General features: G+C 36.4%; 2 protein-coding genes across 9 annotated transcripts in view; one reads left to right on the top strand and one right to left on the bottom strand.

Annotated features, from left to right (window-relative positions):
- Positions 1-1365: 1365 nt before the first annotated feature.
- Positions 1366-14146, bottom strand: ZUP1 (zinc finger containing ubiquitin peptidase 1). Of its 5 annotated transcripts, none has more exons than XM_087912496.1 (9): positions 13912-14146; positions 10768-10878; positions 9166-9275; positions 7863-8031; positions 5830-6018; positions 4050-4218; positions 2733-2884; positions 1657-1874; positions 1366-1538 (listed from the first exon to the last, which is right to left on the bottom strand). In XM_087912496.1, exons 1-9 carry the CDS (start codon positions 14045-14047, stop codon positions 1491-1493), a joined length of 1302 nt encoding a protein of 433 aa, XP_087768622.1. In that variant the 5' UTR covers positions 14048-14146; the 3' UTR covers positions 1366-1490. The 5 variants fall into 5 exon arrangements, with proteins under 5 accessions (XP_087768622.1, XP_087768635.1, XP_026561206.2 ...); XM_087912509.1 differs by having other exon boundaries at positions 5830-5946; positions 13912-14138; XM_026705421.2 differs by lacking the exon at positions 13912-14146 and adding an exon at positions 11938-12153.
- Positions 13606-21421, top strand: part of KPNA5 (karyopherin subunit alpha 5) — a 24045-nt gene continuing 16229 nt past the window's right edge. Inside the window, exons 1-5 of one of the 4 annotated variants that reach the window (XM_087912462.1) lie at positions 13606-13676; positions 17073-17206; positions 18469-18570; positions 18654-18753; positions 20755-20849. In XM_087912462.1, the coding sequence (XP_087768588.1) occupies positions 17078-17206; positions 18469-18570; positions 18654-18753; positions 20755-20849 (426 nt within the window). In that variant the 5' untranslated portion in view covers positions 13606-13676; positions 17073-17077. Of the gene's footprint in view, positions 13708-14087; positions 14108-17072; positions 17207-18468; positions 18571-18653; positions 18754-20754; positions 20850-21421 lie in introns of those variants that run through there. The other 3 variants (XM_087912472.1, XM_026705422.2, XM_087912465.1) reach the window with 3 other exon arrangements.

Genomic DNA, 21421 nt, shown 5'->3' with positions numbered 1-21421 from the left:
TAGTAAGGATGCCGTGATAACTTGACAACCAAGATAAATATTGTAGATTAGCTTTCACAGGCTACAGACCATTTTGTCAGGTTCCATGCAGTATAATCTTCAGGATATATATGGTTGTGTGAGAGAGGCAACACACATGCATCAATGCAAGGATTCCAAGACTTGTTTTACAAGAAAGGAGCAATCACTAACTAGAGGCAGTTTTACTGCATTTGAATTGAAATGTTTCAGGAGACTTAACTTCTCTATTACAGATTACCCATACAATCAAAAAAAAAATTCTTCTATCTTCTTTCCATAACTATAATCTAATCAGTCTTCCTGTTCTGCCCCTGTCCTTTATTTCCTGACTATAGGAAGCCTGGTATATTTCCACGACCAAGCAATTTTCCATCCCCCCTGCACACTTCTAGAATCCTAGCTTTCATCAATGCTGCCCATTGTACTACTCACATAAGGACTGTAAGCCTTCACCTCTCAAAGCTGTAATGGGTATGCATGAATGACCTTGGAAGTCAGGAAGAAGAGCTGTGGATGGCGTATAAACTGGTGTGTAAAAGATGTCTCAGCCCATAGCAGGAGAGAGGGCATGGGAAGTATTTCAAAAAAAATCCTTCCTAGTTTTCCAGAGAGTGAAAGAAGAAGGGGAGAAGTAATTTCAGTTTTGGAAGGTTCTGTTAATGTAACATTACAACAGAGTCAACCCTCACATTTGCACTTCTCTGGATTACCTTGAAGGGCTAACAAAGCACAATTATGTGTTCTCTAAAATGTGAGAGTGAACTGTACATTAAAGAAGAGAGACATACAAAGTACTGGATTACAGATCATTAATGGCAGCTCAATAGCAGAATATCCTTTAAAAGTTTTTAATTTCTTCTCAAGACTCTCAGGTTTGGGATCCTGAAAGCTTATCACACCCATAAAAAATCTTGAGGAAACCCCCCTCCCCCACATATTATAATTAAATACGATATTCATGAATCATGATCTGGGGAAACAGAACATTATAATCATGATAATCAGTAAAAAGTAGGATGTAATTTCTGTTGCTACTAGGTTAATTTTCAAACACATCTTCCTTTAAGCAATAATAGTTTAAATGACTTTTGTTTCTCCTGCTCTTAAAAATTAAGAGTGGGAACTGATTTGGAAACCTGAGAATTATGAATAGTCTTGATTTGGGTTCATAGTACCGTTACAAAAAAAAAAGATTCCCACCCCCCTAGAATACTGAGAATAGAGATCATTTAATGTTTATGTAGACTGAATATGCATGTCAACTCCAAGTACATTTTAAAAAAATTCTGCTGACATAACACAGGATATAGTATTTGTAATTCAACATCAAGCAAGAATCAAATAAGAATTAAGTATTTCAATATTTATTTTGAAATGTTTAAAAATTGCTATGTACATCACTCGGCAACCTGTATGAACAGATCTCCTTTGCAGCCTTCAATTGCCTTCATTTTTCAGATATTCTTATTTCAAGGAATTTTCTGTGCTGTGAAGAATTGAGAAGCCTGCCTACGAGCCTTGTAAATGGGGACACATAAATAGATAAGTTAATACAGTACAGCAATTAAAAGAAACAACTGCATTTATTCTAATTCAATAAAAATTAATCCAGTGGTTATGTTCTGCAGTACTTACAACTTTTTCCTCTTCTGTCAGCACACCTTCCACAGACACTATTTGATATTGCTTATGCTTTAAGCCTCCTGGGAGTCTTCGAAATAATTTTAGATGGTTCCCATCAATGCCTTTTAAGAGTTTTTGCATTTCTTCTGAAGGGCAGCCAGGATCAAATATTAGTAGACACAAACTTTTGTTTTTTCTTTCCTCAATGCCAACAATAGTACGACTATGACCTAGTTTCAATGCCAAAAACCAAACATATTAATGCACAGTATACATGTAAACAAGAATTACAAACCTCTTAGTGAGCCATATTGAACTACTGCTTATCTAAACATCTTGTTTTTGGAACAAAGCCATTTACATGAATATTTTCAGGAAATGATTTTCACCAAATTATGTTTAAAACTGCTAATAATACCAGACATGTAATAAATTACAGTAAAGTTACACAATAAGTGTTAAGAAAATGTGAAACCAAGAACTGGAAGGCAGTCTTGCTCAATAAATCTTAATCAATCCCTCAAAAAAAACTAAGCAGATTTTAAGTTGAGGAGTCTTTCAATTCTAGGAACATATGCTATTCAGAGCTTTGTAAGAAATCATAAGCACCTTGAAGAGTACTGAGAAACAAACTGTTTTACTATGCTAATGGTAGCACAGCACACGAAACACAATATGCACAAGGACAAGCTGTTCTAAGAACAAGGTTTATTTTTTAAAAATGGTGTTTCAGCATTGCACAATGATTTTCAAACAAGACTGGGCTTAGCCTTTGAATGCTATTTGACAGGGTGACAATCAAAGAGAAGGAAGATAAAACATAAATTCCATTTACTGCAGATATGATTAAATGTGAAATATTGCTTATGACTTAGGCAATGTTGTTAGATGAAATACTATAAGAATATTTGAGTTGTTAACTTTTAAAACATTGAAATTTGAATATTCCAGATTCTTCATTTCCAACATGATGAAATATGATTCACGCAGCATGTAAGGGAATGGTCACGGAGAATAAATTACTAGAATGGAACTTTATTTTCAGAAATATTTTACAAAAAGTCAATCCGGGACAGAATTCTACTGACCTTGGTGCTGCAAATAAATTGGTGGCTTGGAAGTACTCATAACCTTTCCATTGCTATCTTTACCTGAAGAATAATAGTTTAATACCCATTCAAACAAACGAGGGTGTGTACCAGAAGAGCCAGTAGGCTGATGAAAGTCAATGATTTGACACCTATAAATTAAATTAAAATGTCTCCATAAATAGCCAGATAATAAATGCCATCTGGCATCTTTAAAATTCTATGCACGCAATGATTCTGCCTTTAGATTAAAAATCAGACTCTTGTGATTCTAACTATAGTGGCTGAGTCCATTTATTTCTGGCTTAGTTGCCATTCAGGATACATGAAACCATACAAATACCAGTTTTAACTTTTCTTTTTTAAAAGATAGGAACTCTGTGTAAAGACTGTGGACAATTCATTTTTCCATTTGAAAAGAGTTTTGATTCATCCTGTCTCCTGTTCCTAATGACTTAATAGGAAATGATTTGAAGGGGAAAAAACAGGATGGGAGAGATGTCAGAAAACACCCAGCCTGGCAGGGATAGGGATGAAGTGCAGAGTTAGCCTGAAGTCACTGTTGTTCACCAGACCCATGCATAAAACTAAACTATTGCATAAAACATGGGCATAAAAGGGATGTAATTAATACATTTTTCATTCTGCCTTTTTTTTTACTTTGTAAGAAACTCAAAGTGAACATACTTAATATTCCTTCCTTCTCCTATTTTCTCTAAAACAATAACCCTGTGACATAGGCTGGGCTGAGAAAGAGTGAGTTGCACCTTAACCACTACACCAAACTGGCTCTCCTTTTATTTACTTTTATTTATTGTTTTATTTTATTTATTTGTTATTCACCTAGGTGGAGATGTAATGAAGGATTCACACCAGTTCATAAGGGACAATACTTTTTAATCCTTCTTGTCTGTATTTTCCTGAAAGGAGGTCAGAAATTTATTAGCAATTAGATATCTGTGAAGACTGTGTGTCAGCAGTGTGGAAATGCTGTAATCTTGGCTTCTAAGATCATTTTCACATTTGATAAGTTTGTATTTACAAAAGGATTTCTCTTATTTTAAGAACATATACCACCCCCCTTGTGTAAAACTGCTAGGGCATAGATATAATAAACTGTTTTATCCTGATACTATTTTCTTAACATTGTTGTTTTCAACTATTATTTTTTTTATTCTTCAATTATTAATGAACTGAAAATAAAGAGTTCGTAATAAATAAAAATGTCAGAAAATTTACTTATCTTTAATACTGGATACTATTAAATATTTGGTTCAGAACTAAGAGCCAAATATTCCTGGGTAGTCAAACACTTACTTTAGCCTGAGAAAAGTTAAGAGCGAATAAATTTCACATGCTCCTATCCATGCTTTAGTTCCTTGTAATTTGCTGCTGAAATGAGAAGCTCCTTGGGGATCAAAGCCTTCTTTCCAGGCATCTTCAATTTGTGTTTGTATTTTTGGAATACAAGGAACTGATGAAATATCTAAACAAGAAAGAGGATAATATATAAAATCTTGCAAAAGGAAAATTAGAACTTATGATATTTTTGTTCTCAAGAGATTATGGGTCAGTCCTTAGTTTGGAAAATTCAGGTAGTCCTCGATTTGCAACCTCAATTGAGCTCAAAATTTCTGTTGCTAAGTGAGACAGTTATTTAAGTGAATCTTTCTCCATTTTACAACATTTCTTGCCACAGTTGTTAAGTGAATTATTGCAGTTATTAAATTAGTAACATGGTTATTAAGTGAATCTGGCTTCTCCTTTTACTTTGCTTGTCAGAAGGTCCCAAAACCCTGGGATACTGCAACCATCATAAAAATGAGCCAGTTGCCAAGCATCTGAATTTTGATCACATGACCATGGAGATGTTAGAATGCTCTTTTTCAGTCTCCAGTGTGAAATATGGTCATGTCAATTTTTTTCAGTGCTGTTGTAACTCTGAATGAACTGTTGTAAGTTGAGGACTACCTATAATTCCTTTTGACTGATAGACATATCTGTCAACAGGCATAAAATCAAAGAGAGGAAATTTTTCTTGGACTGAGACTGGAAAAGACCTATAGGAATAAAATCTTCCCCTTTCAAAAATGGCAAGTGAAGTGCCATCCCTAAGAATATGTAGGTTGATGGCAGTGTAATTATTGTTTACCATAACCTTAATCCAGGAATGGGAAGTTGAGAAAAGGGCTGCAAAAATGATGGTGCTAATCAGTCTTTTGTTTTCTTCTTTTTTCTTTGATTCAAAATGATCTCTGGTATGCAGTCTTTAATGAACTGAGGAAACTGATCTTCTTACTTGCATCTAGAAAGTTCTTCAAATCCAATTTGTTCCAACAGGATTTTATCATTGATATTTTGAACTAATGTCTAATTATTTTAATACTTTATGTACTGTGGAAGTAGTTGCAAACTATTTAGATTATTTTAAAATTCCGCCTTTATTTTTTTAAAAATAACTCAAAAGTGGTAAACATATATAATACTACGTCCTCCTATTTTCCCGACAACAATCCTGTGAGGTGGGTTGGGCTGAGAGTGACTAGCTCAAGGTCACCCAGTCAGCTTTCATGCCTAAGGCAGGACTAGAATTCAATCTCCTAGTTTCTAGCCTGGTGCCTTAACTATTAAACCAGTGGCCATTTACATTAGTAAGGACAATAGTATAAAATATTATAAAATTCTAATATTAAATAAAATCTTTAAAATGTTAAAGGAATGTGGAAAATCTAAAATTTGATGTTGTTCTAGAAGAGTTGCGTTTCTGCAGGCTCTGGATACAACTGAATAAAACAAGTTCCAGCTCAGAAGACTCCCTTTCTTTTTCAGTATTGTCTCTTGCTATTGCTCTATTACATTCAACAGATATCATAACAGTATGCTAAGGTCATGTCAGAATCGGGGATGTCTACATACTGACAGGTCTGATCTGGGAGATCAGAAGTGATTTCTTCCTGGAAACCCTTTATGAATATTGCAAAATTTCCCAAAAGTATCTCAAAATTAAAAGAATACTAAATCACAGAAGACCCTATGCAAATCAAGTTTGAAGTAGATTGCTTTAATTGCAATGAAAACTGTGTAACAAAGTACAAACCTTTCAAGCAGTCTTTGTAGGAGTTATTTCTCAAAAGAGAAGAAAACAGAATTTGAAAATTCCGATAACCACAACCCCAGCCTTTGTCTCCAAGAGAACAGTGAAAGTGATCCACTCCTGCAGAAAGCCACACATGCTTTATATCTTTGCATTCATTCTGATAATACTGGCACAATGTTTCCATAATTCCTAGTTTGAAAAAGATGCAAATGGAGAAATATTGCAAAAGCCTAATTTACAAATTATTCAATTTTGTTTTACAAGATATGGCTTGATTATGTGCCTATCCAAGCCAGAGTTGACTTTTAGCATCTACAAAGATTCTTCAGATTATCTCTCAATCTGATCTTTTCAGCTCTTCCAAAGATGTTGTAATCCAACTCCTACTGCAAACAATTATAAGCAACTTTATAATGCTAAACAACACAAGCCTTATAATGCTAAAATAACACAAGCCTTTTAGAAGAATACTTCAGATCCAGACTAGAGAGCCATGGTAGTGCAGTGGTTTAGAATGCAGTATTGCAGGCTAATTCAGCTCACTGCCAGCAGTTTGATCCTGACCAGCTCAAGGTTGACTCAGCCTTCCATCCTTCTGAGGTCGGTAAAATGAGGACCCAGATTGTTGGGGACAATGTACTGATTCTGTAAACCACTTAAGAGAATGCTGTAAAGCGGGGGTTACCAACCTTTTGGACCTCAGGGACCACCAAACTCATAATTTTAAATCCCACAGACCAGAGATCCTGGAAAAAAAACCCAAAAGTCTGCGGGAAAATTCCCCACCCCATTTTCCTACCAATCAATCATTTTTTATTTAGGATTGCAGGATACCGTCCCCAGCTCCATTCTCGGGGGGAGAGAGACTTTTGGCTTCATGCAAGGAATGCAGCGGAAGTCTTTCTTTCTCTCCCCCAAATTCCGCTAGAAGTGAGAATTTATAAGTCTTGTCGCGCCAGTGCAGCCTCTTGGAGCAGGATGCCTTGCAGGGTCCCAAAGCCTCATTTCTAGTGGAGTTTGGAGAGAGAAAGAAAGACTTTTGCTGCTTTCCTTGCATGTAGCCAAAAGAAAAAGAAAAAAGAAGCGGAAAGAAGCAGCCCAGTGGCCAGGCCAGGTGGGTGGGGCAAGTTCTCCCCTTTGTCCTTTCCCCCCTCTCCTCACTACCTCGTGTTGTTTGCAATGTAAGTGGCACAAGCCTTGTGTTCCCACGGGCCATGTGGGCATGCAGCCTTGTGTTCCCATGCAGCTTGGATTAATTGCTTTGGGGGTGACGTTTCGCAGTGGACCACCAAAATTTTCTCATGGACCACCAGTGGTCCCCAGCCCACTGGTTGGTGACCACTGCTGTAAAGCACCATGAAGTGGTATATAACTATGTGCTATTGCTATTGCTTATGGATGTGTCTTCAAACACATTGTTATAGTAAGATAATGGCTACATATGAAGTAGCTAATTAAGGAAACTAGGCAAGGGGAAAAAACTTTTTCTGCCTGAACCTATCATTGGATACCTTTATTTAGATTGAATATTGCCTATTTGAAACAATTATGTTATTAAATCAGAAAATTAGTTATGGAGCAAAATAAATTAGGCAGAAACAGATTCATAAAAAATAACTTTCCATACAAACAATGAGCCTACATATAACCTGACAGTAATGACACTGTTCCTACAACTAGAAAGAGAAATGAGTTCTTTTTTAGAGGAAGAAAGACTATAAATATGATGACTGTCAAATAAAAAACTAAGCCATGCATTTTCTTTTAACTGAAGGCAATAGTTACATCTCCAAGGAATTAATACTTTTGAAAACACTATCCTTAATATGGTTTTTAAGAATCACCACTTTTGGAACATTTTATATCCTTTTTTATATTCTTACTGTATTAATTTGAGAGCACAAGGAAACAAACAGTGCTTTCTTAAATGCGTCTATACTACACAGTGTCACAATATTCAATGATGAATGACTATTTCAATAACAATCCTTTTTAGACATCTGAATCCGGTTTTAAAGCAAGAACTTACTAACCTGAAGTCTTTGTCTTTCCATCATCAACACCTAAAGCCAGAGATTCCAACATATCAGCTTTTCTTCTGTGATAGTCAGATGGTTGCATCCTTCCAAAATCAACTTCTTTTGCCATGGCTTTTAGTGACTGTTGCTTGTACCCTCCAGAACCATCTAAACCATATTGTCTCTGTGGTGGACAAAATATTCTTTTAAGGGCGAGTATTGCTGATGTCTTGGATCATAGCTTCCCTATTGCCTTATTACTGATCGTGCTGACTGGAATTCAGGGGGCATCAGATTAGGAATATTTTTCTAGAAACAACTATTAGGCTACAGATAGCTATGAACACTTATAGCTGAATTACAGAACAGTAAATCAACAGTATAAGGCTTCAGTATATAATTATTTGTAGAGAGCTATGTTTTGAAACTCCATCAGCAATTCTATAGAAAGCTTTGGCAGAAAAAGTTTTGCTCTACTTCTTTATTAATAAATCAAAATTCCAACTTAATACTGCATCCAATTTTGATCATCACATTACAAAAAAGATGTTGCAACTTTGAAAAAAAAGTGCAAAGAAGAGCAACTAAGATGATTAAGGGCCTGGACACAAAAACATATGAAGAACAGTTGCAGGAATTGGATATGGCCAATCTATAGAGAAAAGAAGAATTAGCGGGTGTCATGATAGCAGTATTCCAGTTGAAGGGCTGCCACAAAGAAGAGGAGGTCAGCTTATTTTTCAAAACACCAGAAGGCAAGACATGATAAAATGAATGGAAACTACTCAAGGAGAGAAGCAACCTGGAATTAAGGAGAAATTTCCTATCAGTGAGGACAATTAACCAGTAGAACAGCCTTCAGAAGTTGCAGGTGCTTCATTACTGAAAGTTTATAAGAAAAGACTGGACAGAAATGGTATGAATGGTCTTCTACTTCTGCAGGGGATTGGACTAGAAGACCTCAAGGCCCCTTCCAGCTCTATTCTGATTGAAGAAGTGTTGTACAAGCAATTGAGAGAAAAAAAATTCAGCCACCCACATAATGTATGTTAATGTAGTAATTTATATCCTGCTTTTTTTCCATCATGATTCGTGAGATTTCTGAATAGTCTCCCCTCCAGTAATTGACCCAACCCAGACCTGCTTTGATAAAGTGGCTCTTTTATGAAACAGTCCTGTACCAGGACTGTTGTTTCCAAATATCAATCGCTTTATCTATGAAAAATAAATAGCTACTCATGCTTATTGCACATATACTTTCTCGCTTTATTTATTCAGAAGGTCTGTCAAATGCGCCTTTAAAAGACTAGTATCATACCTGCAACTTTTGGAAATCATCCTTTTCTTGTCTTCCAGTCTCTGTTCTTCTTTGCCTATCCTCTTCATTTTGAAGATGCTGTGCCAATTCTAGATCATTCAAGTTTCTTCCTATTATGTTTAAAAATATGGACATTTAACGTATTTCAAAATATTGAATATCTAATTATCCTAAAATAAACTACACATATTATATAATTTCAGCAACATCTACAGTTTCAAATTTGCAGCATAATTCTATGTATGCTTACACAGAATTAACCTATACTCACTGAGGCACAGGATTAAATTCTTAACTGTGCCCATTACATTCATACAGATGTAATGAAAAGCTGAACTAATCAATGCAATTCAAATAATTTTATGTATTTATTTAAAACATTTATATAGCTGCTTATGTTGAACTCTAGTTACTACTCATCAGTGTAGTATCACAGAAATTATAGATTGAAACCTACCCGCCTATTTCATATATAAAAACTGGTTTACTTGATCAGTAAATTATACTAATTTGCACTTGGTTATTAACTTGCAGGATGTATTTCTTCCTAGTCATAACTGCTTTGTTTGTTTCTAAGGTGCATAATCCTCATGCCTGGGACTTAATCTTAAATCCTAAGTAATGCTCAATTATCATCCCCAGTGAGATCAACATTCCAACAAGCAGAGGAAGAATGCAGGAATGTATCTTTCCCTTATATCTCTGAAACTCTGTTCCAGATCTGAGAAAGCTTCAGTGCAACAGTGTGAGGAAGACATCAGTGGATGCCAGGAAGAAGGAAAATGAACCATGTGTACTTCTTTTTCTCTTCTTCCAGAAGAAAAGTTTGTAAGATTGTTTTGAACTGAATAATTCTACATAATTTCTGGAGGCAAAGCATAGCATGCAACTATCCTTTTTAGAAGCAAAGATTCATCACTCATTTCCTAGAAAGAACAATTTGTTTACATAAGGTTAAAAAAATATAATAGCCTGTTTAAGAAAAGTAGTATTTAGAATTTGAGAATAGTATGGAAAAGTTATGAAACTCTTATAGCACCGACGTAGTATCACTCAGCTGGATGAAGCAGGAAAATGAATATTTCAGATGGCAACTGTGGTTCTCAATTGTTATAATAGGGGGCAAGGAGTATTATATTTAGCCTTCAATACTAGAATTCTGCTAATCACGTATGTATTGTCCTATCAGATTTCATCTTATATATAAAATGATTTACAAACTTTTAAAAATGTATATTGCCTTAGTTCAATAGCCTTGACTGAAAAAAACAGTGACTCAATGACTCAAAAGCTTTGAGGCAGAGGCTTGCATCAATTATTTAAAATCTTTTTTCTATTGCCTATGACATTTTATTATTGAAACTATTTAAGTTGCAGTTATTTACCTACTCTGAATACAAATGAGTATCTTATATGCATGGTATTTCAGTGTTTATGAGATTCATTCTACAGTATTAGAAGAAACAGCCAAGTGACAATACTGAAGCATCTTTCCAATTACAATATATTGTTTTATAACTTTCATAGTTGGATGAAACTTCCAAAATCATGCCAGACGTGCTTAAATGATAACATGTCTTATTTTGGAATCCTTTATTTTACCTTGTAAAATGCTGCATTCATCCAGGTGCAGTTCGACATGATCTTGCAGAACTGGGTAATCGGTACAACTAAGATGGCATATAGGACATTCATATAGAGCCAGACTACTTTCTACATTGAAAAAAAATAAAGGATAAATAATGATTTCACTAGCCATTCCTACAAAAATCAAAGAAACCAAACTCCTCCAAACAAAATCCATAAATTCTTAACTTTGTATTAAGAGTCAGCTTTAGCGTCAGGGAGCTTTGAAGCCCATGCTGATCTGACAGATTTACCGTGGGGTAGTGGCACTTCAAATGAAAAAGCCACATTTATTTTCCACAATAGTGTTGCTCAAAGACACAGAGTAGTGGCAATTAAAATGGTGGTTGTAAACAAATCAATAATTAAGCACCAGAAACATCTGACAATCAAAGTTTGGCATTTTGAATTGCAGTTGACTTAATCTATACAGAGCAGTATTCTTGATTTTTGCTGTATAAAGAACCAAGGCAGTTGTATCAGTTAAAGAGACTAGGCATGGGGAAACCCTAGTTTATCCTCAGCCACAAAAACTCGCTAGTGATTTGGGGCCACACCAATCTACCTCACAAAGTGGTTTGCTGTAGGAAAAGAAGCAGGATGAGGAGAGTGTCATGTGCATTGCAACAAGCTCCTTAAGAAATGACAGGAAATATAGTCTCATCAGTTATGCAAAGTGTGCCCACTGGTCAATGGGAGTCATGGGTATCCTGTGGGAAAAGATACAAGGTCAGGACTCAATAGTAAGCAGGTGCTTTGCAGACTTGCACATCCTTACGGCCACTTTGAGGACATAGATTTGGGGAAGAAAACAGGGAAGCTTCCCTGAACCCTCCTCTACTACCGTCTTATATTTAATGCACTTTTTGCTTAAAGTGCAGCCAAGATCCGGTTGCAATTAGGAGGTGGCAAAAGGAGGATACGCCAAACTCCAAGCGCTCGGTCAAAAAACGAAATAAACCGAGACTCCCCAGGGAAACATTTTAATCCAATCCCTTTGCATCTCTGCAACAACCGGGCAGGCGTTTCGGCCCCCTCGTAGAGCGCTGGCGGGTGGGAGACCGCAAACGGAACTCAGCGGTGGTCTCCAGACTCGCAGCGTCCGAGGGCGGCGGAGGCCAGGGCGGGTGTCCCCCTCTGACTCACCAGGAAGGGGAGACGGAGCACCGGCAGGCGGGCTTCCCGGCCGACCTCTCCTGGCCCCGTCCATTATCCCGGCTGCCGGAGAAACAGCGCTGACTGGCTCTTCTTTCTCTGAATGCAAATAAGCCACGCCCCTTTTAAGACCAAGCTAAACAATCGCAAAGCCGCGAGCGCCGCTGTGCCGAAGTAAGCGGAGGAGGGCGGAGACGCCGCGCGCAGGCGTTCCTTACGCGATATGTGCTGCAGCGAGTGTTTAGTCCCCTTAATAATGCAACGTCAAAACGCTTGGATTAGGCGTCGAAACTGGTTTTTCAAAAACTTGTTTTGCGCGTAGTTTTATACGTAGCTTCTTGGTCTGTGCGCCCGCTGGTCTGAGATGGGAGCTGTCACTATCTGGTTTCTATGGTTTCCCGTTCACGAGCTTGCTGTACATCTCTAATCTACAACAAAGTCTATGGAGATTCTCAGTCGTCCAGCTCATGGTTGATCCAAAGGTGCTTTTTTTCAAGAGGCAACGAGACTTTCTGGTTTTTCTTTGAAGATGTTTCGCTTTTCATCGAGGAAGCTTCTTCAGCTCTGACTGAATTATGGGGAGGTGAAGAAGCTTCTTGGATGAGAAGTGAAACGTCTTCAAAGAAAATCAAGAAAGTCCAGTTGCCTCTTGAAAAAACACCTTTGATATCTACAACAAAGCTTTTCTACTCAGCGCGCAAAATAAATGTTGGAATTAGGCACTTTCAAGGATATAAGGTTAACAGTGGTTGTCATGACGATATATTAAAAGCAATCACTATGTTGGCCTAAGCAAAAATCAATCGTGGAATTTTAAAGGGTGATTGATTACCAGAAATATATGTTAGGCATTTTTTTGCATTTTTTTTTAACTCCGCAACGACCAGGAACCCAAGAGGAGGGACTCAGCTACGCTGGCAATGAGTGCACTTTTGGGAGACCTAGAAGAACAATTAGGCACTGGAGAATGTTACGGATAAAATCTTATCTATGTGGTTGCTAGGACTCGAAAGCTACTCGAATGTATATTATCATCCAACAGATTGTTAGTTTTTAGCGGACGGGAAAAAGCGGTCGGAAGAGGCAAAAAAGAGTTGTGTGAATGAATCAGATGGGCGGCTGCCAAATAAAAGCCTAGCGTGCAAAACCATGTTTCAATTCTTTGCCGGGATTAAAAGTTAAAGCCGGCTGACTGAAACAGACGATTGTATTAGGACGATGCGTTCTGTATTTACGTTCTCGTGGTGGTGGTGGTGGTGGATAGGTTAAAATATTAGCACATAAACTTTCAAGTCAACGTCCCAAAAGGTGCTTTTTCAAGAGGCTACCGAACTTTCTGATTTTTCTTTGAAGACGTTTCGCTTCTCATCCAAGAAGCTTCTTCAGCTCAAGCTTCAAAAACCAGAAAGTCCAATTGCCTCTTATAAAAAGCAACTTTGGGACAACCATGACCTGGATGACAGAGGATCTCCATAGAGTTTATTGAGCGTCCTTTTAAGCCCTGTCTCTCTAATTAAGAACTCGCTCGAAACCCCTGTTTATCTCTATGGATCTACTCTCTCTCCCCTTTGCCTATCTCTACGGAGCTTTTGGAGAAAGCGGCGCAATTCGACCAATTCGCGGCTCCTTCGCGCAGGGCACGCTGGGAAAAGAGGCGGCGCCAAGTTTGGCGTTCCGTGCCCTTTGGGCCGCCATCTTCAATTACGATCCCGATTTCTCTGCGGTGGAGGGTGAGCGGCGCCTGGGGTCGCTCTCCGATGGGTACGTGGGCGTTTGTGCATGTGAGGTGAAGGATGGACTGACGCGGGATTAAACTGTGGCCTTGCTTCAGTAGAGACTAAATTGGGGAAGCTGGCCATTAGAAACCGAATGAAGCCCATTTGGGAGAGGCAAAAGGATGGTGTGCGGGTCTCTTTCGCCTTTGCCCGGCGCTCGAGAAGCTTCTCCTGAAATAACAAAGCTTACCCGGTGCAGTTGGGGAGAGGACAGGGGTTCCCCTCCTTAATTGCATATTTACCCTCTTCCGGGCCGGCGGCACGCTCACCCTCTCTTCAATCTGGCGCCTTTGTAAAATTGGCGAGTGACAGTTGGAATCGAACATGTTTATTTAAGAGGTAGCCCGGATTAGACATTTGCAGGATCCATGTCCCATTGAACCCGGGTAGGAGACAGCTGTCTGTGCGTTGTTTTCTTGCTCTCCGTGCTCTTTTTTTTTGTTCATGGCAACATAGATGAGAGAGTGGATTTTTTTTTTTTTAAAAAAGCAACAACTGGAAGCAATAGTTAACTCCAGAGCGATTCCTCACACATGTGATCCTCACACATGTGATCGGGGATTACAGTGTTAGGGTCAGGAATGCAAAAAATGGTGAGCGTCTGCCCTGCCTCCCTCCTGTAAACAGCTGATGCTTCGCCAGATAACTGTTGAACTGCAACTCCCAGCCTCCCTAGAAAGTATAGCCAAAGCCAGGGGGATGCTGGGAGTAGTAGTTCAGCAGTAATCTCTTTCCCCTCCCAAGCAAAAAAAAAAAGTACAGGTAGTCCTTGACTTACAACAGTTTGTTTAGTGACCAACGTTATGGTGGCAATGAAAATTGTGACTTATGACCATTATCCCATCCTTCCGAGATGGGTAAAATGAGGACCTAGATTGTTGGGGACAATATGCTGACACTGTAAACTGCTTAGAGAGGGCTGTAAAAGCACTGTGAAAGCGGTATATAAGTCTAAGTGCTATTGCTATTGCTGTAACCTGTGCAGCATCTCCATGGTCATGTGGATCAAAAGTCAGATGCAATTTATGACCTTTGCTGTGCCCCGGGGTCACGTGATCACCTTTTGCAACCACCTGCTAAGCAAAGTCAAGATTCGCTCAACAAACGAATTACTAACTTGTCAATTGCAGTGATTCAGTTAACAACTGTGACAAGAAAAGTTGTAAAATGGGGCAAAACTCACTTAACAAATGTCACTTAACAAAACTCACTTAACAACAGAAATGTGGGGCTCAGTTGTGATCCTAAGTTGAGGACTACCTGTGTGCACTATTACCCTTCTTTGGAATGCCCCAAACTCAGCTTCTATATATAGCATTCATAGACACAGGGAAGAGTTTTTAATGCTCCTCCAGCCCACCTTTCCTGCCTCTGCTTAACACTTTCAGGGAGCAGTACCCAGTTCTGTCTAGTTTAGAGAAGGGAAAACCAGTTAAGGAGAGAAGAGTTTGTATGTTTCATTGTGATAGCAAAAGTTGTTCAAATGCTTTAGTCAGAATTTCCAGAGAAACACCTGACAAAGCTTCTAAATTTGGAAACAGTAAGGCTTGAAGACTGCTTCAGACTTAGAAGGGAGCATGACTGCTAAAATTGAGGGTTGCATCCTTCTTGACTTTGATATTTCATTTGTTGAAACTGGGTATTCATATATAGCTGTACAAAATTTTACTCCAGCTTCTATTGCTGTGCCTCCTAACTCAGGATTAATTTACAGTGTTGTATTACAGATATTTCAAGTTTTTGTAAAGCTTCTGGTTGGTGTAACATTGACCACTACCTATGCTTGATGACGAGGCTCTGAAGTTTTCAATTGATTCAGTTGTATCCGACACTATGCAAACATTTTCTCTTTATGATGAGGTCAGCTGTCCATATACAGAACACTAAAAAAGGCTATGTGTCTCTTTGGGGTTTTCCTGTGCAAATAATATAAAAATCCTTAATTCATTTGTATAGTTTTGCTGAATGTGCCCCTCTATTTGAAGCATAATTGCTTCTCAAGAGACCAGAATTGTAGAATCTGATACTTAGGCACGTGCACTTTGTTTTCATAATGCTTCTGAAGTGCTGATTGTTCGCCCATTGAAAGTTCTGTGCATCAGTTAATTTGATTTTGTACTTTGTGCTGCTATAAACAAGTCTGTTTTGGTGTATTTCTATTAGTTTCCATCACGCTGCTTGGACTGTTGTTTCTGTGTTTTAAACATCAGTACTTTTTGGACCTTGCAATGGCAACATTGATGTTCTAATAATAATAGTTTTTTTTCAATTATCCCATGTATTTTAAGAATTTTACATACAAATTAGGTTAATTCAGTATGTGAACAAGGTGAACATGTTATGCAGTTCCAGTTTTAATTCATTTAGAAGACCCACTTAATTTAATGGCACTCATTACTGTATTGGTATGTTTGTGCAGAACTGAACAAAACAAGTTCAATAATTTGGATATGCCTATACATTTTTGTGTTACATCTTTGGCATACAATTTTATATCCATTTACTTGGGAGAAGACTCATTAAAAGCTTCTTTCTTAGGAGCATATATATAATACTGATATTATATAATATCAGTAGTATTTGAATAGCTATTTTTATCAATTCCACATAATATTTATATATATACTAACATATTTTATTTAGAATATGAAAGGATACCAATTTTTCTGTGGCATTGTTAGTCATGAGGACAAACACAAATGAAAAGTGCCATTCAAATAATAACATCAGTGACAATTGACGAAACGCTGTGTATTAGAGAAATTTAAGGAGTATTAATTAAAACCTTGTTTGAAATATCTACTTTAGTCTGTATAAGTAAGGCAAGTTATATTTTCTGCCTGACATAAAATCAATATAACAATAGTACTTAGACTTATATACCACTTCATAGTGCTTTACAGCCCTCTCTAAGTGGTTTACAGAGTCAGCATATTGCCTCCAATAATCTGGGTCCTTATTTTACTGACCTCAGAAGGATGGAAGGCTGAGTCAACTTTGAGCTGGTGAGACTCAAACTGCAGTGAGACTTCAAGCAGGCAGGCAGGCAGCAGAAGTAGTTTGCAGTACTGCATTCTAACCACTGCGCCACCACAGCTCTTCATATGGGCAAATTATGAGAAATAAGATAGTTTGAACTCTATGAAGGAGTTGGAGTCTTCAAATACTGTCATTTCATTAAAAAACATGTTCATATTTTGACATCCCTCTGTTCCATTTTATTTTTCATCTTTGCCATTTTTCAACATTCAAAACATCAAATGTTTCTTTTCTTCATTATCAACAAAAAATATTTTTTCTCTCCAGAAAATGTCATTAGCTTGATGAAAATCCTTTTGTTCTTTATTGCAGATAACATGGCAAGCCCAGAAAAAGATAATTATAGAATCAAAAGTTATAAAAACAATGCCCTCAATCCCCAAGAAATGCGAAGACGAAGAGAAGAGGAAGGCATTCAGCTTCGGAAACAAAAAAGGGAAGAACAAGTAAGTCCTTACTTAAATCATAGTTGAACAATGACTGTTGTAAAGTCCGTTAAATTGCTCATATTGAGGAAATGATTTATGGTCCAACTCTGATCCCTGGCTATCTGCCTTCATTCATTCATTTGTCCCAATGCAGCTTATGAGCAATATAGTCCATTATAAATAAAATGCAATAAATTTGATTGAAAGCAAGTTTCTAAAATTCTTCTCACAGGAAGGTTGAGTTGTAGTAATAGCCCCCTGGATAATACAGAGTGGTGAAATTTATCCTTGTCTTTAGAGATGTATTGTCATAACTTTTTTTTTTTGCTGGCACAGAATAATTTTATTTGTTTCTTACACCAGTATATATGTTACTTTTTAACTTGAAAATACCCTCAGACTTAAAACACGCCATACAGAATGAAATGAGGATGGAGAATGAAAAGAAAAAGATAATAGAAAAAGGGATCATTTTTTGATAATCATAAAATAAGCAATAACTTTGTATTTGTACTTGCGTTCACTACAAAGGGAATCAGAAGTTTATATTTTTATCTTTTCTTAAGTTTTTTTTCTTCCCTTTTTCCTTTATTCCCTTTCTTTTTTGCACAAAAGTATTATTTTAAGGGATATTTTTAGTCTTGCGTATGAAATTTTTTTAGACTAAAACGATTCTGCAAAGAATAAACACTGTTTAACGTATTTTGGAAACACTGTTTCTGCAGGAGCAATTTTTATGATACAGCTTTGACAAAATAAATTGACCTTTCTTCATTTTTATTGAATAAAGAGAAAAGCTAGGGTTTTTTTTAATCACAAAGCACTCTTTTTCCTTTCACAATAGTTTTCATTGTACTTATTTTATTTTTTTGCTTATATAATATTATCTGAAAATGTCATCACACTGAGTTAAAATACAACCAGTGTATACAGTATATTCCTAAATATTAATTAAGCATCTTGTTTGTAAAAGGATTCCCAAAGTGGGATTAGAGCTAATATTGTACTATATTAATTTATTTGTTTCTTTTTGTTAGTTTTTATTGTTTTAAATGTGGTTTTATCTTCTGCAAGCCACCTTGAGTCGCCATGGGCGAATAGGGGGCAATGTAAACTAAACAAACAAATAAATAGCAATGCATTGTTGATCCAGTTTTCATGTTCCAAGTGAAAACTTGAAGGCTTGATCAAAAAGTGAGAAAGTAATAGAAAAAAAAATAGTAGTATGTCCTCCTCCTCCTCCCCAAATAATTACATGTTTTTCTTACATTTCTTTTCAGTTATTTAAACGTAGAAATGTTTCTCTGCTGTCCGGCGAAGAGTCAATGCAGGAGAGCCCAATCCAGGATCCTGATGTAAGCTCTACTGTACCAGTTCTGGAGGTAAGGAATCTATCACATGCCTTAAAGCATGTTTACAAATCTGGTTAAAACTTAAGCTAATTCTAATGATTTTCCATTTTTAGGAAGATGTGATTACGTGTGACATGGTGCAAATGGTTTTCTCAGATGATCCTAGTCAACAACTTGCAGCAACCCAGAAGTTCAGAAAATTACTTTCTAAAGGTAAATCAGCAAAACATGATTTTCTTTTTAATATTTAATAAATTTTAGTTTCAGTATTTGCATTAAATTGAAAAACAATTTTTAACAATACATGTTAAAAGTTATTAATTTGTTTTTTAATCTTAAGTGGTTTTATTGGAACAGGAATAATTTAATGTCAAATGTCCAATTACAAAATGAAAAAACACACATCCTCAGATGGAAAAGAGCCACTTTTTACATTGTATGGGTTTCTCTCTGTTGTGCCAGTAGTTTAGCTAATTAGCAAAGTTGCTAATGTCACTCAAATGAAAGTTGATTGTTTTTGTGGCATAAAAGTTAAAATGGAAGTGATTAAGGAACAGCTTTTAGAAATATATAACTTATCCTGCTGGAAAAGGGAATATTCTCTACTAGTCAAAAGATGAAGCAAACTATAATTTATCTTGTATTTGATGTAATATTAATTGATATTAATGAAGCAGTGACTATTATCATTGTGCTGAAGTTTAGTATGTAAGATAGAGTTTTATTTTGTTTGGTTTGAGATGATTTTTCTTTCCCTTTTCAGGTTTCTATCTCTTGTTTTTGAGGAAAGAGTAATCCTTTTTAAGGATTCTTCAGCTTAATTTTTAGGTACTTTTTAGGGAAAAGATAACTGTGTTTATTCCATGTTATGTCTACCCAGTGTTTTCAATTGATTTTTTTAATAAAGCAAGCTAACAACTAGCCTAATTTGGAAAGAAGCTAAATAATTGCTTGATGGAAATAATTAAGGTTTCCCCCTCTAGTGTGTATATGCTACGGTACATTAATATTATATTTTACTAGGGAGGAAATAATGGAGATGGAAACAGCAAGAAAAGAGAGACTCTGCTTCTTCCCAACAGTTCAGACATTTCTGCAGTGTAGTAGAACATGTTTATTTTGGAATTAGTCCCCAAACACTAAGCTTTACAGTAATTTAAAAGGCTGAAGAAGCATAGTCATTGTTTAATCGTAAGTGTTGGAAGACACAAGTGCTCTAGTCTCTATAAAGAGTTTGGTCCCAAAGGGTACCATTTATGTCTGTTTTCACAAATTAACTTACATGTTCTCCCTTATTTATAAAAAAGAACAGGAATGTAAGTAAAATGTAGGACAGATCTTTTCATTTTTAAGGCTTTTGTGTAAGTTGGCACTTGGTTAAAGGGAAGCATGTTTTGATTGCTTTTTCTTTCAGCTGTTATTCAAGTTATAAAAGCATAGTTTTGATGGTGGTGTATCTTCTAAACTACTGTTGGTCTCTGCTAGTTCTTTTAAGTTTTTATGGAAAGGTTTGAGTGCACCATCCTGAGGCTTTCTTGCATCATAGTTTAAAAATTCTTCATTCAATAATGATTGATTTGTGTGATAAACTAGGGCAACAGATGGCAATAACATTGCCTAAAAGAGGATTAGAAGCTCTGCTTTCATGGCTATTATCATCATACCAAATGAAATCTTCCCATTCAAAGTTAATATGTTAACTGATTATTAAAGTTGGGAAGGAGCAATACAAAAGTAGCTATTGCTTAGGGACTTCTTAGAAGCATCACACATCACTGTGAAGCATCTAGGCTAGATGAATCTGTGGACTAATTGGGTTCTTACACATGAAACAATGAGAAACTGTAGGCCATTTCTTAGTAAACATTTGTTGACTTACGTATTGCCTGACAGTGAGCTTTGGCTTATTTCTTATGTATGGCAGATGATTTACATTTGTTTTATATATTATTTCAGAGAGTTTCTCACAGCATGTTAATATTGCCATACATCAGTGAGTTAGGTTAGATTTAGAGACAAGTGACTTCCCTCAGAGCAATCACCTTGCATACCATAGTTTAAAATGGGGACTTTAATTTATCTGCAATATTCCAGCAAGTTCATTATAGAAGCTGTGCTGTTCAGTGTTTTTTATACTTCCTTCTTAATTGTTTTCCATTGTAGTGAACTTATATGTAACTTATTTTTATTGGATTACTTTATCTTTCATTTCAGAACCTAATCCTCCAATTGATGAAGTTATTCAGAAACCAGGAGTTGTGGAGAGATTCGTCAAATTTCTAGAAAAAAATGATAATTGCACTCTTCAAGTGAGTTCATGAAATAATATGAGATACATTTGGAAGGAAGTACAAAGAATTACAATGTTATATCTTACCTTTGGAATAGGAGGGGAGGTTTTGCTTCTCTCTTTCTCTCTCCCCAGCATTTGTTAAATATTTTAACAGCTCTACAAGTTAAATGGCCTCAAAACGTAAATATTATGTCTTGTAGGAGAACACAATTTAAATTTTGTTCCATAGTGAGCATGTAATTCCCACAAGCAGATAATTTTTTAAAAGATATTAAATAATATAAAAAGTAGATAAATTGAGACAACACTGGATTGAGACTTTTATTTGCTTGTTGTGCTGTCATAGTTTACCATTATTTCTCCCAAAGTTTCAAATGTAAATTGTTCCCATTTATTGAAATTATTTAAATTTTATTGAAGTATGAGAATATTTTACTATTTTCCAAGACTACATTTATACTCTTGCTAAAATTGTGTGAAAATGATTAAGTTGAATATTCCACATGAATACTGAACTGTTATTTCACTGCAGAGATTCACACAATACAATTGAAGACTATATTCTGGTATGGAAAAAAAAGGGCCATA

The sequence above is a fragment of the Pseudonaja textilis genome, chromosome 1, assembly GCF_049901715.1.
Source record: "Pseudonaja textilis isolate UNSWEBS1 chromosome 1, rPseTex1.2, whole genome shotgun sequence".
Classification (NCBI taxonomy): domain Eukaryota; kingdom Metazoa; phylum Chordata; class Lepidosauria; order Squamata; family Elapidae; genus Pseudonaja; species Pseudonaja textilis.
This window is presented reverse-complemented; position numbering and strand designations above follow the sequence as displayed.